Below are 17421 nucleotides of genomic sequence, written 5' to 3' on the forward strand. Positions count from 1 at the left end.
TGCTGTCTGAGAATTCTTTGGTAGTTTAAGAAAAAACACACTGTAATTGGTACAGGAATTCTGTTACTCAACTTACTTTCTGAAAAGAGGACTGGGGTCCCGACCTCTTTCACCCAACAGCTATCCACATAATAGTCATTTCCTCTACAGACTTCAGTTTCCTTACCAGTAAGACATGGGATTTGAACAAAAGGTTCTTTTAGCACTAACATTCGTGGTGTCTTTTGGTTTGTTTCTTATCTTCTCTGAAATCTCTATTTCTGTGCAGCCCTTCTTCCCAGACCTCATTATGGCTCTAAAGAAGCTTGGAGAGGCACGTGATATCGTCAAACAGGAACAGATGGCATGCGGCTTACAGGGAACGGGGTGGGGGTGGGGTGGGAGCTGCCTTCTCTCATCTCTCTAAACGCCAAGAGCTGGGTGGCACTGAGTTAATGCTCTCCCCTAAGACTGGCCTTTGGTGGGTGCCATGTGCATATCCCACGGCACTGAAAGTGTTAACCCAGTGCAATCAAGTGAGTTCCAGGGAACCCTTTCTTTCCTGAGGTGAATAAGACTTTATACACAAGCCAATAAACATACCCCTCTCCTGGCTGGAATAGGCACTTACCTGCCCAAAGTGATGAGCCAAAATAATGTCCACAACGTTGGTTGTCAAGCCTGAGAGCTAAAAAGATAAAAACTTTGTGTCAAGGGAGTGAGCATGGGTAAAATTTTATCAATCTGTCCACTTTATTAGTGCACTTTCTTGTAAATATGCTAAGCTTAAAAATACAAAAAACACAACTCAGTGTCACACATTTTCGTGAGATGGTGGTCCTAAGAAACCTGAGAACAAGAAAGACGTCAGGAAAAAACGAAATCTTCCTTCTGGGGTAATAATATAGCCTACTTTGAAATAGGTGGCTAGAAGAAATGCTGGCTGTTCCTTCTTTGAGAACGTGGGACCTAGAGCACACAGCTAGAGCTACTTAATTTCTACCTGTGTTTCTGCATTTATACTGGATTTATGCTTAATAAGGTAGACTTACAATCACTCCCAAGTCATCCAAAAGAAAAAGCAATTTTTTTTTCTTTCCTCTAGTTTTTGCTATCTTCATTTCAAGCAGTGGGAGGAAACTGCTATGTTTACAGAATGTTCTTGCGTTTTGAAAGCTTTTCTCTTCATTTTCCCCACGTCAAAGCTATGCACATCGCAGTCTAATAAATGCATCAATCTGTGTAAATCTGCAGCCTGTTAGTCTATTTTCAGAAAAATTTCCAACTCAAATTATGTTGCTGATTTCCCTTAAACCTTCTCTGTTGATTTTAAGCTCAGTTCCTACTGTGGACTTGGCGCAGAGGTAAAGTACCGAGTTGGAGGTGGAGATGGAGAAGAGGAGATAAGGGAGACAGACGCAGTTATGGGTGGAGCAGGATCAGGTAGTCCAGGAAAGATGGAGTAAGAAAGAAGCCCAGCAATCTTCACCTGGGTTATCAATGATCCACAGGTTATAAATTAAAGATAATTAGAATTAATAACCTATTTCATTTCATCATTTAATAACCTATTTAATATTCATCATGTCATTCTAAAGCTTTATAAGAATGTTTACTAGATTATATCATGGTATTAAGAGTGTTCATGTAAGTTTTAATGTACCCACATACTAGACAGGAATTAGAACAAAATTGAAGTCAGTTGTAAGAAAGAATTTCCATAATATCTGGCAAAAGCAATGTTGATATATTTCATCCAAAGCTAGGAAATATATCATTTCTCTGGATGTTAAAGGTGGGGAAGAATAGATCAACTTTTGAGAATCTGGTCTGCTGGTAGGTGGAACAGTTTAATATTTTAAAATAATTATAAAAGCAAAGCAAAATTAGGAAAATATAGAATATATAAAATAAAAATAAGAATCATCTATAATGCTACCAACCAAAGATATACTACTAGTAGCATTTTCCTTCTTTTTTTATGCATGTATGTATTTAAAAAAATTTTATTGTTTTTTAAGCGTGAGAATTTTCTCATTTCCCTAAACAACAACAACAAAAAAACCCCATAATTTTTCAGTTGCATAGTATTCCATTGATGACAATGATGAATGAAAGCAGCAAGATATGAAAGAACACATCTATTATTCTGAATATATAAAATCAATCTACGGTAATAGAAACCAGAATGATGGTTTCTTTTTGGGAAAGGGAGGAAGTATTAAGGGCCGAGTTGGAAATATTCTGTATATTGACTGAGTGGTGATTATGTGTGTAAATATTCATACCAAGCTGTATACTTAAGACTTCTTGCCTTAACTGTATGAATGAAAAAATTAAAAAACAGATAAGCCATTTTGAGAAGGGACTAAGGGATGAGCCAGTGGATACTGTTTGGTCTTACTTTGGAAGCTGCCCAGTCAATCCAGCCTTTAGCACAAGGGTCAACATTAATGAGCACAAGACCTTCCACAAGCTCTGGGTGACTGAGCTGAAACGAGACAAAGACAACAGTATGAGAGCCCAAATCTCAGCTTCTACAACTACTGGAGTATGGTTAGTCAACTCTTCCTAGGCCTGGATGTCTCAGATTTAAAAAAAAAGGTCAGAGAGGTGCTAGGGAGGATGTTTAGAAAAACAGCTCCATAAATCTAACTCAGCATCTGGAAAACCAGCTTTCTAAATTGCCATCAAATGACCTTGCCTTGCAAGGATCTATGGGGGAGATGGTTTTTATTTCCACAGCAGAGGGCAGCCACAGCTATCTCCACAGCTGTTTAGCTCAGGGTGGGTCTACCCTCCTGGGCAGTGCCCTTGGGACTACATGACATAAGGGGCTGTTAAGGCTTAGACTGTCCTCAATAGCAACTTCTTATGTTTTTTCTAAAACCACATGAAGAGGTAATACCACCCTCAGAAGATTGCCCTATCAACCAGGAGGCATTTGGGAAAAATCATTAAAAACATTTCTATGTAAACTAAAAACGTTCCAGCTTACTTTTTCCCCTCTGATTATGCTCACTATAGAAAATGTGATAAACAGAGAAATTATGAAAAGCAAAAAATAAAATCTCATTATTATCTAATTACACATCATCAATCTTAGTATTTTGGTATGTTTTCTTCCAGTTCTTTCCTATGCCTATGACAAACTTTACCTGAATCTGTATTCTAACCTCTTTGTGAAGGTTGTAATATATGTGAATTACATATCATAAGCTCGTCTTATAAAATTTTAATGGCTGTAAGAAATTCCACTCTAAATGTTCTCTGAGAGTTATTTTTTATTGATGATATCCTGCCTACATCTCTTATTTTTTTAGGTGCTAGAAGTACAAAGCAAGGCTTTATACAAACCTGTATCTGTGCACAGAATTTATAGAAAAACAGACATAAGATCCACAACAGTTCCTTTTCATTTAACACAGCAGTAAGAGCTGTGACCTAGGCAGTGCCTCAAGGGTGTTGAGACTAATCCTCCATGTACTTACTGCAAATCTGCTGAGGATGTAAGCTCCAGCTCCAACTCCAATCCCAATGATGCTTTTCAGACTGTAAATGGAACAGACCAATACGAATAGGGTTAACTCATTTGAAGGGAGCATGGCATAACGGAAAGAATACAACTGGATTCAAATCTGGCTCTGATGCTTACAGGATGGAGAATTTGGTTAGGTTTCATTAACTTCCTAAGCCTGGGTTCCCTATCTATGAAACAATGATATGATGACTTCTAAGTTGATTTTAAAGATTATGTGAAATATGACTAAAACATGGAGAGTCATCCTTGACAGCTCACTCTCCTATCACCTCCACACTCAACCCATCAGCAGGTCCTACAGTCACCTTCACAGTCCTTCCATCTGCCTTCTCCTACTCCATTCCATCCTCTGGGAAGCATCTAGTGCCAAGCTATCAATATCACTTGCCTGATTGTTGTAATAGTTTAACTGGTCCCCTGCTTTTTCTCTTTTACCCCTCTCTAAACCTGTGGAGATTCTCTCCACAGCTAATCTTTTTTTTTTTTTTTTTAAAGGTTCCTTTTGGCAGTATTTATTTATTTTTGGCTGTGCCATGCGGCATGCAAGATCTTAAGTTTCCTGACAAGGGATCGAACCCGTGCCCCAACGTTGGGAGCATGGAATCTTAACCACTGGATTGCCAGGAAGTCTTTAGAGTAATCAAAAGAAAAATGTAAATGGTTTTATTGATGTGCAGTTTACATATCTAGAGTGATCATTTTAAAAGACTAAATCAGATAGCACCCCCCTGCATAAAACTCTTCAGTGTTTTTCTTTGCCTTTTGAATAAAATCCTGAAGTCTCACCTGATCTGTCAGATCTGCATAATCTGGTTCTTGTTTTATTTCTCCAATTTCATCTTATGCTTTTCTCCCACTTGCTCACTTGGGTCAGGCCTTTTGGACATATTCCTTCTGTCTGGAATCCTCTTGCCCTGGCTCTCTATTTAGGTAACTCCTTTTTATCCTCCAGGTCTTAACCTACAGGACTCCTTAGAGAGGTATTCCTCACTTACCCATATCTGGTAGAGCCTGCTTTTATTCTCTATCACACATCCCTACTGATTTCTTCTACAGCATGAAAGCTGGGACTATTTGTTTGTTTACCTGTTGTTAATTATTTTCCATATCAAAATGCAAGCTTCACATTTCACAACGGTAGTGACCATACTGTTTTGATTACCATCATAGCACCCAGATCAGACACATAGCAGAAAGTGTTTTTTGAAAAACAAAAACCACATGAAGAATTGCAGAATGAACTCACTTTAAGTGGGTGAGAACAGGAGGCAGCATTTCGGCCAGCTCATCCATGGTGGGGTACTGGTACCTGAAATCCAGAAGGATACCTCCTGAGTTGGAATGCACTCACAATTCCCAATCACTAGAACAGTTATCTTGAAAGTGAAAGTCTCTCAGTCGTGTCTGACTCTTTGCGACCCCATGGACTAGTCCATGGAATTCTCCAGGCCAGAATACTCGAGTGGGTAGCTGTTCCCTTCTCCAGGGGATCTTCCCAATCCAGGGATCAAACCCTGGTCTCCTGCATTGCAGGCGGGCTCTTTACCAGCTGAGCCATAAGGGAAGCCCACAGAGTTCTTAGTTATTTCTAATCCCCAAATAACTACTTCAGTTGGGATTCAGGTTCAGTAAACTTCTAGCAGTAAGTAAGAGTCAACTCAGGAAGTGGCTTTTGGTCTGCTGCTATGTTTAGGCAGCTAAGTGCAAAAGTAAACAAACCTTTAATGGGCCTAGAGCACACGGTCACAAATCCTGGGCTCTTATCATGAAGGCTGATTTGTTTCACTTAGAATAACCCAGCTACTTTATTATTTGCTTTTGAATTTGGTTCCTGATCTAAGCCACTGGATCCTAAGATGGTCAAGCAAGCCCAAAACTGACTCAGACCAAGAATCCAAGAAAAGTAGGGTGTGTCCACATAAACTGTAGCATCAAAGATGAAAGAGATCTTAAGACAACTTCCTACATATGTGGCAGTATCTGCTCTACATTTGACAGGGATGTCAGCCTGCCTCTGCTTGAAACACTTCAAGCATTGGCATGCTTTTGAGCCATTTGAGCATAAAACAGAAAAAAGGACCTGTATCTAAATTTTGCTGGATATAAACTGTCATTGGCCAATTTGTGTTTAAGGGACAGAAATGGCTTGGGCATTGTGAATAACAGATTCTGGAGCCAGACCGCCTGTGTGAAAATCCCAGCTCTGCTGCTTATTTGTTATGTAGGCTTGGACAAAGTATATAGTATCTTTGGGCGTTAGTATCCTCACCTGTAAAATGGGAATAATAGTAAACCTATCCCATAGGGTTTTAAGCATTAAATGGGTTAAGTATGTAATGTAGTGTTCAAGATTACTGTCTGAGTACAGTGTAAGTGTTAGCTGCTATTCGTCTGCAACGGTCTATTTCACAGCAATCACTGGCAAAGGCAGTTCTGGAGATAAGCAAAGAGGGGAAGGATGAGCGCTCCACAGCTTGTGGTTTCACTCCTCCCCCAAGGTCTCCTCCATAATTATGCTGTCCAGGGAAGAGTCAGGGAGACTGGGGCTCAGCCATGCAGAGCAGATGAGGCTGAGACTGAGAGCTCCATGTGCACGTTCAGGCAAATGCACTTCCATCTGACACTGCAGCTTCTCTGAATAAATGATTACACTGATATTCAAATTCCTGTCACCACACTGAAGGTCAGGCGGGGAAGGTGCTCTCAGGAAGCTCAGAGAAATCTGAGTTTGGGTCTCAAGGGAGTTGCGAGTTCCAGGAGGGGACAAAAATGACAGGTTTACAGAGAAGGCAATGGCAACCCACGCCAGTACTCTTGCCTGGAGGATCCCATGGATGGAGGAGCCTGGTGGGCTGCAGTCCATGGGGTCGCTACCACTGAGTGACTTCACTTTCACTTTTCACTTTCATGCATTGGAGAAGGAAATGGCAACCCACTCCGGTGTTTTTGCCTGGAGAGTCCCAGGGACGGGGGAGCCTGGTGGGTTCCTGTCTATGGGGTTGCACAGGGTCGGACACGGCTGAGCGACTTAGCAGCAGCAGTCTTTTTTTTTTTAATAAACTTATTTATTTTAGTTGGGGGCTAATTACTTTACAATATTGTAGTAGTTTTTGCCATACATTGACATGAATCAGCCATGAGTTTACATGGGTTCCCCTGCCTGGACCCCCCTCCCACCTCCCTCCCCGCCCCATCCCTCTGGGTCATCCCATTGCCCCAGCCCTGAGCATTTATTTGTCTCATGCATCGAACCTGGAATGGTGTTCTGTTTCACATATGATAATATGCATGTTTCAGTGCTGTTCTCCCAGAACGTCCCACCCTCACAGCAGCAGTCTTTAATAAATAATTACTGAAATAAGTTGTTGGAATCTATTTCCAGCTAGAATGGGAAACTGTCAGCATTTCACAATTTTCAAATTTTAGTGCAATTATTCACCTACTATTTAACAGAAATAATAAAATGAATATTAAAAAAAAAAAAATGACAGGTTTAAAACAGATGAAGAAAGGGACAGATAGAAGACAGTAAGAAGTGGGTGTTCCAGACATGAATGTCTTGTGATTGGCTCCCATTTATGGAGGGCCATTCCTGGATATAGGAAAACATACAGTCTTCCTGAATAGACTGTCCATGACAGTTCTCCCAGAGCGAGGAGAGAAAGCAGCTGGATGGTTGGTTGACAAGTATAACCTGTAGGCTGTGCTAAAAACCAGCCTGGAGGGAAGCACGTGGCTGGTGCTCCCACTGTAGCTTTGCTCTCTGAGTGCCTGTTTTCCAGAAGGGTCTCGCTTGTGGCCTTACCCAGTTGGGAAGGAGGGTGCACCTTCCTGCTGGCCTGGGGCATCCACATGACAGACAGCAAAGTGCTGGGTAATCTCCTGCATGTCCTCAAAGTTAAAGAACGCATTGAAACAGGATTTATCTGTAACAGCAAAACACTAGTAAGTCACAAGCTCTTCATTTCCCCTCACTTTTCCTCTATTCAATCAATTCCATATCATCGTCCTCTCCTACTCCTTTTTAACCGCTATTTCACTAAAATGAAGTATCTGAACAATCTGTCTAACTCAAGCTGCCCTAAAGGCTGACTACCAGACGTCTCAACGGTTTGAAAAGAACATTTAATCAATCCTCAATTCTACAGAACATCTACAGAGTGGAAGCCAATCCTGGTGTTTCACAAAACAATCTTACACCCATAACACTGTAATTTTTCATGTATCTTATTCCCTACCTGATACAGAGATACTGACCATATCCCAGGAGCCTGGCTAAAGTGAGTTTCTTGCTGCTTACATTCACCATGTGGAAAACTTCTCTCGTGGCAAAATTGCTAAGGTGCAGGGAGGGCTTACTGCTTCAATCCCTTTTCAAAAGCTCCAGGACTAGATTGTAACTTCAAATGCAGGTCACCTCTGACAGCCAGAGGAGTACAGAAGAAACACATGTAATGTGGACTCCGTGGACCCGGGGCTAAGGCCAGAATCTTATATTACCACCTAGAAAAGTCCATTTAGAGTCATCAAGGACAGGCTATAGCAAGAATACTTTTACTAACTCATTGTAGGGCTCATAACAAAGATAAGCTCACATTCTAAATTTTCTAACCTGAAATATGAAAAAACCCAGAGTAGCGATTAAAAAAAACCCAACTGATTTCAACCCTACTTTCGTAACCAGTCTATCATATAATCTTCAGTCCTTTAACAGATGTGACACAAAATGAGATATCATCCCAGCATTCACCAAAATACACTCAGCTGCATACTTTCCAGGAACTTCAATTCTGCCATTAACACAAGTAGCAACAAGGATAAGGCAGAGAGGAGAAAACCTATGTTCTATTAGAATACTGGGGTTTCTTCTGTGTTTTTAAAAAATGTACAAAGATCATGTGTTATAACAAAAAGAACGGTATAAAATCAAATACATACGATTGAGGCCAATGTCATGGTATGTCAGAATGACTGGTCTGTTTCCCTTCGGCAGGCCTCTGATAGTGACGTGGACCATTCCGTGAGTTGTCTCTATATCATGTTCCTGTAACAAGAGAACGTAAAGGTCTCAGCAAGGGCAGAACGGACTGCCCAGGCTGAAGTTTTACGATACCCGATTCACCACTATTTCCCACTAGCTGGGGCAGGACATGTCACTGAACCATAAGCTTACTGCTGCTGCTACTGCTGCTAAGTCGCTTCAGTCGTGTCTGACTCTGTGCAACCCCATAGACGGCAGCCCACCAAGCTCCGCTGTCCCTGGGATTCTCCAGGCAAGAACACTGGAGTGGGTTGCCATTTCCTTCTCCAATGCATGAAAGTGAAAAGTGAAAGGGAAGTCGCTCAGTCGTGTCCGACTCTTCGCAACCCCATGGACTGCAGCCTACCAGGCTCCTCCGTCCATGGGATTTTCCAGGCAAGAGTACCGGAGCGGGTTGCCATTGCCTTCTCCGATAAGCTTACTAGAGAGATGTTATGTTACACAGGATACTCCTACTTGTTAATTCCTTCCAGATAAACAAACAAATGAAGAAAAAATGCACCTTATCTACAAAGTTCACTTTCTTAAGTGGGGGAAGCCAGGGTATCTGCTAAGAATATATTCACAACTGGCTATGGTGAGATCAGCAAGTTGAATAAGAAGCCAGGTAAGACCTGGAGAAAGGCAAGTGAAGGAAGCAGAAGATATGAAGAAGGTGCTGCGGAAAAAGGCAGAGGTTTCAGATCCTCTAAATGTATGTTCAGCAATTGATAAATTCGGTAGCACCTATGAATGTGTCTAAAAAGTCTCTCCCGTTCCCTGGGAGTTGCCCTTCTGTGTCATCCATACAGCGCAGGAAACGCTCTTGGTCACCTGGCTTGCAGACTGTAACCTTATAGCCATGGTTCACTGGAGTCAGGTGAACATTTGGTCCATGCTAAGTCCCTCCTTAAGAATGTGTAATTGGGACTAAGAGATTCCATCCTTAGTTTGGTTCTTCTCTTGAAAAGAGAAGTAAACTTGGGAGCTTATAATAGGCATTTCTACTGCTCTGATTCCTGATTCCAACTGTGTATGCCATCAAGTTCTGAGACATCTCTGGACTGCCTCTGGTTTAAGCTATTTGGGTGGGTTTGTTCCTTGCATCCCAAAGGATCGTAACCAAGGCAATGAGTAAAATTTAAGATGTAATCAGAGTAGAGCTCAGGAACTGAATAAAGCCAGGACAAGATGCAGTCAGAGGTGCTGGGATAGTGCTAAGAGTGGCTAGGTGGAAAATAAAGACTCTGTAGGAAAAGTGACTGAAATTTATCCTAGTCTTCTTCAATGTCTATACATTATCATGCCTCGCCTAGTGAATATTTGCTGACAAAGTCTGTATCCATCTCAGGAAGTCTTACGGTAGATGAGACAAACGGTTAGTAAGAATCTCAACAAAGGCAAAGGTCTTCCAACCTAACAATAAACCTCATCGGAGCCTTGGTTTCGTCTCTCATGTTGAGCACAGACCAATTTTACACTAGTTGAACATCAGCGCATCTCAAATCATAGGTCCCAGGCTGGAGCAGATATCTCTATCAAATCAAATCACAAATGACTCAGTATTTCTGCTCTTCTCTATTACTGCTTGCTACCTCCTATTCAAAGGCTTAAAAAGGGGAAATAAGAAATGAAGGAGAGAATCAGGTACTGTGAGCTGGCTATGAAATAAAGTACAGGGTTTAGATGGAGGAATATAGAGACACAAATTCCTGTTGCTGTATGAGCATTTCTTGTGTGGTAAATGTCAGACTTCCTGGAAAAGGGAATGGCAACTCACTCCAGTATTCTCACTTGGAGAATTCCATGGACAAAGGAATCTGGCAGCTACAGTCATGGGGACACAGAGTCAGACATGACTGAGAGACTAACACACAGCATCAGGCAGTGAGGAACCTCTCCACCAGGCTCCTTCACTAAACAACTATGCATCTACCGAACTCCTAAGACCAGGCCCTGGGCTGAGCTCTGGGCACAAAACAGTGAGCAAGAGAGATATGATCCCTGTTCTCACAGAGATTATGTTCTACATGGGAGGCAGACAAAAAACCAACCAACCAACCATAACAACAGCTTGCAATCAGTACTGAGAAAGAAGAAAATAGGATGCTCTTAAAGAAAATTGTGGAGGAAGATATTAACTCTATTAGCAGACAGGAAAGTGCAAATTAAATTCAATAAGATGTAATTTCATATATAGCAAAATGGCAAAAAATTTTAAGTCAAATAATGCTGTCAGCCAAGGTGTAGAGAAATAAGAACTTTCATACACTGTTGGTAGGCAGTAACCAGGAACAGCTACTCTGGAGAATAATTTGGTAATTTTAAGCAAAGTTAAGCAATGTCTACCCTACAGCAGTTTTACTTTTACGTATAATCTAAGGCAATTCTCAAACATACTCAAACACACAAAAAAGATATGCAGATATATATATGTATATGTACATATATACATACACACTGCAGCCTTATTTATAACACCAAAAAACTGACAGCAGTCTAAACAGTCATGTATAAGGAAACTGAAAATGGAATTATGACATATTCACATAATGCTGCTGCTGCTGCTAAGTCGCTTCAGTCGTGTCCGACTCTGTGTGACCCCATAGATGGCAGCCCACCAGGCTCTGCCGTCCCTGGGATTCTCCAGGCAAGAATACTGGAGTGGGTTGCCATTTCCTTCTCCAGTGCATGAAAGGGAAAAGTGAAAGTGGAGTTGCTCAGTCGTGTCCGACTCCTCGCGACCCCATGGACTGTAGCCTACCAGGCTCCTCCGTCCATGGGATTTTCCAGGCAAGAGTACTGGAGTGGGGTGCCATTGCTTTCTCTATTCACATAATGAGATACAGATAAAAATGAATGAACTAGAACTATAAGCATTAATACACAGAGAAAATCTTGAAAAAACAATGCTGAATAGAAGCACAGAAGGATTTCTATAGATATATGATCTACATATGCAGATTTTTTTAAAAAGCAACATTGCATAGACTGTATGTGTTTACATACATAAAGTGCAAAAACTTGGAGAAGGAACATACATTAACTTTAGACCTGATTCCTTCTGGGCAGTGACCTATTCTGCAAGTGAATTTAAGGAGGCTTTGACCTCTCTCATGTCTTACTTCTGGAGAAAGAGTAAAGAGAGAGGGAGGAGTCAGCCCCTGCCAGAGGAGTGACACAACAGGAGAATCCAAACTGAAGAGAACGGGCAACAATCTGTCATCCAACAATCTAGTTGCTGGAGCCTTCTTTCTGTCATATCCAAGCTTTCAGTACAGTCTTGCTTAAGTATTCCAGCTTGGTCTCAGCTATGCTGAGAAATGAGTAAAAAAAAAAATTTATACTTTGGCCCTGGGGTTAGCAGGACCTCCCAAGATCTGATAATTAATGGGGATAGTGTGTGCAGGAAAGGTGGGAGGTGGGTGCAGAGTGAAGGGGTGGGGAATAGCAAGCTGTCAGGGAAGTTCAGATGATATGAAAAGGGAGCTATAACAGATGGGGCAAAACAGGACATATTAAAAGCAGACAAGGCAATAGGGAAAAGTAATTACTCTGTCATCATTTCATAATCTGGACGAAATTCAGAGTTAAAGTTGGCTCGCCATATTTCAACTTTTTAGGGAGATCTCAGCCCCTACCTCCTGGGCTCTATCTGTCAATCTTGCTGTCCCATTGAAGCAACCCTTGGTTACCAGTATCTCATAGGGTTACTCTTCATTTTCAAAGAAACATGGAAAGAAAGGAGACACTCACCTCCATGTGGACCGGTAAATATATCCTTTGTGACCTTATGTGTGAATGGCTTGAACAAGTCTCCACCTGGAACTGACTGTGCAGAGACCCTGGCTATGGAGCTGATTCAATGGTCAGGCCAGGGGTGCTGCTGTTGCCACCTTTCCACTTTAGTCAACGATCATCCGCTGCACAGGCTGTTTCTCTAGTTACCCCACCATTCGCCCCAGCATTCTAGAGGGTGTGACTGCACAATGAGAGTGCCTAATAGGCTCTGGTCATAGATCTTCCCCAGCACTCCGATTACTTACCACCTCCAAGGCTATGCACCTCTCTTAAGCATGATCCCTTATTCTCCAGGTTTATAAAACAGCCTGAGATCATACTGGTCCCCAGCACATTTCTCCATCCTGGGCTGCCTCTCCCTCTTCATCAAAGATGTAGCTTATGTTTTCAATACTTTAAGAGTTTAGGTTATTACCATTAATTGATAATAACCAATATTCACCTTTTTATCTAAGTCCTTTTCCTTCAGTTAAATGTGCTATCACCAGAGTTACACAATCTGACTTGTCATACCTCTCTGAGAATTTAAATTTTGACCACATCATGCCTGTTGGTGCTGCTTCCTCTCCCTGGCCAGTTTGAAACAGTTTAGGCAAACCTGTAGGACAACATACTTCTAGAAATATCAACATTCTTATTAGTATGAATTTTGTTCTGTTTCTAATAAGCAGACCTCTCTACGATCCCTGGGTATAGTTTTTGTTATTTATTACATAGGAAATTTTAATATAATACCCCCATTACCTTATCCTGTGTAGTGGTATAAAGTTCATTTGCATGACTTCATTTAATCCCATAGTAAAATAATCTGTCTCCACAATTATTCAGCCTTCTGCCTATGAGTAAATGACATTTTCCTTCTTAAAGTTCTGTAATATGTTTTCCCTAACTCTAGCCTCACTCTCTCCCCTCTTACCTCTCACATCCTTCAGCCTAGTTAAATCAACATTCTTTCAGACGTCTACTTTTACTTTTCAGCTACCCACACTCTCAGAACTCTCACAAATCATGCTCTTCATTTGAAAGCTTTTTTTGCAATATGTCAAGATAAAAATCTGTCTTTTTCCTAATCTATCTTTCTCAAAGCCAAATCCAATATCTTCTTCAAACAGCCTTAGTAAACAATGAGGAAAAACAGAGTGAATGACTAACCTACATGCAACAGCCCAGAACACCTTCAGAACATGGACTATCTAGTCCAGGTAGGAAGAGGACCAGATTTGGCCAATTCAAACACCCCAATCTTTCGCCACGGTAATAGTCCAGGGATGAGAGTGTGACCCCCACACCCATGACCCATGCCAAACCAACAAGACTCCTCCCCTGGCCTTTTCCATCAAGTTACAGGTAAAGATCTTATCTCGGCTGTGAGGCTGCTAAGCTGGAAGGACGTGAATTTGGGGCCTTGGGAGCCATCAGGCCCATGCTGTGACAGAGCTTGTCAGAGAAATAGTGATGGGGAAAGGGAACTGACATTGGGGGTGGTGATAAAAAGGCCTTAGAATCTATAAGGTTCTTTTTTCTCTGCAAATGAAAATAAAGTCACCTCTATCCTTAGAACTTAATAATCAATTTCTCCCTTACCCCCTCCCAAAAAAATCAGCAAAATCAAACCAACACAGCAGTAATTAACACAACATTGTAAATAAACTATGCTTCAATTAAAAAAAAAAATCAAACCAAATGGAGGCAGGTGTGCATCTTGAGGGGAGGACCTGTGAACAAAGGCCATCAGAAAGGAAAAGCACAAAGTAGTAGTATGGGCGGAGAAGGCAATGGCACCCCACTCCAGTACTCTTGCCTGGAAAATCCCATGGATGGAGGAGCCTGGTAGGCTGCAGTCCATGGGGTTGCTAAGAGTCGGACACGACTGAACGACTTCACTTTCACTTTTCCCTTTCGTGCACTGGAGAAGGAAAGGGCAACCCACTCCAGTGTTCTTGCCTGGAGAATCCCAGGGACGGCGGAGCCTGGTGGGCTGCTGTCTATGGGGTCGCACAGAGTCGGACACGACTGAAGCGACACAGCAGCAGCAGCAGAAGTATGGGTGGGTCAGCAATACTTCTAGTTTTCCGGGGAGGGGGTGGAGTAAACAATGGGCAACAGGGCCAGAGGCTGAAAGGGGGACTGGGGCCACATTCACATCCTTTAAGGCAAAGGGAGGAGCATGGAACTGGTCAAGCTCTCTAACAGACTATAGCAGGTGGCTGAATTTCAGTTCTTTCCAAACACCTTTTTTCTGTGGAAGCAACTTCCAGTTATTTACCTCACTTAATTCTTATTTTGTAATAGTGCCCATTTACCAAGTGATCTGCGAGAGTTTAAAGGTGTTTAAATCCCTTTAGAAGAGGCAGTCACATATATACATTTGAACTGTGGTACTAAAAACCAATCCTCACAGTAGGGTTCTATAAATCAGTCCTCTAAAGAACTACTGCAATTAAACAGCCAGCATGAAACTACCCAGCCCTCAGCCAGGTCTTATCCTAGGAATATGAACTCCATTCTTGTGAGTTCACCCATTATCAGCATCTTCTACAGGAATATATATCCTGGAAGACAGCAGCTTTTCACTCTCCATTAATATTTATTGAGTGCCCCTCTGATGGAAGTGGAAGGCAACTTGACAAGATATACCAGGAGCCTTAAGTGTGTTCAAGAATCCACCTAAAGAAATAATCCAACATGTATATAAAATTTATGCAGAAAAATGTTCAATGAACTGAACAAATTATAATAACATACTATAAGGAATCTAATTTCCAAAAATAATGGAATAGTTAAGTCATGGGATAGTTATGCTGCTGCTGCTGCTAAGTCACTTCAGTTGTGTCCAACTCTGTGCGATCCCACAGACGGCAGCCCACCAGGCTCCGCCATCCCTGGAATTCTCCAGGCAAGAACACTGGAGTGGGTTGCCATTTCCTTCTCCAATGCATGAAAGTCAAAAGTGAAAGTGAAGTCGCTCAGTCGTGTCCGACTCTTCGTGACCCCCTGGACTGCAGCCTACCAGGCTCCTCTGTCCATGGGATTTTCCAGGCAAGAGTACTGGAGTGGGGTGCCATTGCCTTCTCCGATGGGATAGCTATATGAGGATATAATAGTCAGCCATTAGAGTTTTTTTTTCTTTTTGGCTGTGCCATGTGGCTTGCAGGATCTTAGTTCCCTGACCAGGGATTAAACACAGGCCCATGTAATGAAAGTGCCATGTCCTAACCACTGGACTGCCAGGGAATTCCCCATTAAAGACTGTTTTTATGAGAGCTGAAAAATGATATGGAAATGGGATTGTGTTCTAATATTAAGTCAGAAAAGGAAATATATAACTGTACATCCAGTGTGACCAATCAAATAAACTTTAAAAATTATTAAAAACACTATATACACACAAACATATCTCAAACTAAACACAGCAACATGGCTGTCCCTGGGTTCTAGGATTTTGAGCTTTTCTCTAGCTATTTCATAATTCTCTATGCTCTCCAACTCTTCAACTATGAGCATGTACTCTTTTGATAACCAGAATACAGAAGTAAAAACTGGGAAGAAATATAATAAAATACAGCTATCTCTAGGTAACAGGATTATAGATAGGCAACCTTTAGTTTTACACTTTTCTGAATTTTCTAAATTTGATTATACACAAGAATTGTTTTTAAACATACAGCATATTTACTCATGTGATATGCACACATTAAACACTACACATGAAGTTCTAGAAATATGTGAGAAATAATGATGATGATATTTATACAAACATAGTGATTACAACTTCATAATAAGTGTGTGTGCACATGTGGAAATGTCCATGGAGAGAGTTGTTTAAAAATGAAAAACAGTTTTGTGTACTTTTTTGTAAAATTAAACATTGATTCCCCCCCCACAACATTTTACCATGAGAACTTTCAACCATACACCTAAGCTGAAAGAATTTACAGTGAACATCTGTATACCCACAACCTGGAGTCTGCCATTAATATTTTACTACACTCAATTATCATGCATTTATCCAACCTTGTACCCATTTTACTAATCCTTTTTTTAAGTGGAGGTATAGTTGATTTACAATATATTAGTTTCAGGTGTACACCATAGTGATCCAAAATTCTTATAGATTATATTCCATTTAAAATTTTTATAAAATACTGGCTATATTTCCTGTGCTATATTCCCATTTTATATATTCCTATATTATATATTATTATATTAATTATATAATATATCCTATATTGTATATATCATATTAATTACATAATATATTCCTATATTATATCCTTGTAGCTTATTTATCTTATACATAGTAAGATATATAAATTTGTGCCTCTTAATTTCCTAGTATAATTATTTTTGAAAGCAATATATCACATGCACAAAGAAGCTACAGCATTTGTCTTAGTTCTAATTTCAAATTTTTAAACATTCTCACAAGCAGAAGACAATTAAGCAGCACCAAAGTAGATAATTAACAGTAAGTCTGTTGATTCATTGTTTCAACTTGCAATAGGTTTTCTCCTTGCACATCAATTCCAAGTACCTCACCTCTAATCACCCCTCCCCTCATTACTTAAATTTCAATATAACTGCTATTTGCCTCAAGGGAGCTGTATAGTATTGAAGTCACTAGGACAATCAAAGAACCAAAAGAAATGGTATGATTTTAATTATATTTTCAATTATTGGGGGGAAGGGAAGCATGTAGTTGGATTAGTAAAGAAAACAGAGGAAGAAAAGACAGTTCAGATTGAAGTTATGAGCTTAGTTGTGATGCTAAGATAACTTCCTGGAATATCATCAAATTCAGTCAAGATTTTTCTAAGGCAAGATAGAGACCAGAGGAACTTGCTTCATCAGCTAGTCCCATGCCACAGTTATGCTAAAGAACAACACCGATGCCAAGGCTGAATGTAACAATGCTAGCTTTAGATTTGTTCTGCTTTGTCTCCTAAGAATGCCCAGTGGTTTCCAAAAAGCCTTCAGGTACACCCTGCCACTCTATAGATGTCTCACGTCACAGTTCCTACCTCTGAGGCCTTCTATCAACTGTAGTCAAACTCCTGACCCAGATACCCCCAGTCTCCAG

At 40.9% G+C, this 17421-nt stretch overlaps 1 protein-coding gene across 19 annotated transcripts in view; it reads right to left on the reverse strand.

Annotated features, from left to right (window-relative positions):
• Nucleotides 1-17421, reverse strand: part of NDRG3 (NDRG family member 3) — a 66593-nt gene that overhangs the window by 24257 nt on the left and 24915 nt on the right. For 18 of the 19 annotated variants that reach the window (XM_081560202.1, XM_081560195.1, XM_081560193.1 and 15 more), the window contains 6 exons: nucleotides 8459-8564; nucleotides 7326-7446; nucleotides 4767-4829; nucleotides 3471-3531; nucleotides 2384-2470; nucleotides 611-667 (listed from right to left, as the gene is read on the reverse strand). In XM_081560202.1, coding sequence (XP_081416328.1) covers nucleotides 611-667; nucleotides 2384-2470; nucleotides 3471-3531; nucleotides 4767-4829; nucleotides 7326-7446; nucleotides 8459-8564 — 495 coding nt within the window. Of the gene's footprint in view, nucleotides 1-610; nucleotides 668-2383; nucleotides 2471-3470; nucleotides 3532-4766; nucleotides 4830-7325; nucleotides 7447-8458; nucleotides 8565-12296; nucleotides 12468-17421 lie in introns of those variants that run through there. The other variant, XM_081560213.1, reaches the window with a different exon arrangement.

The sequence above is a fragment of the Giraffa tippelskirchi genome, chromosome 13 (assembly GCF_054371585.1).
Source record: "Giraffa tippelskirchi isolate mGirTip1 chromosome 13, T2T-mGirTip1v1.2.pri, whole genome shotgun sequence".
In the NCBI taxonomy this organism is placed as follows: Eukaryota; Metazoa; Chordata; class Mammalia; order Artiodactyla; family Giraffidae; genus Giraffa; species Giraffa tippelskirchi.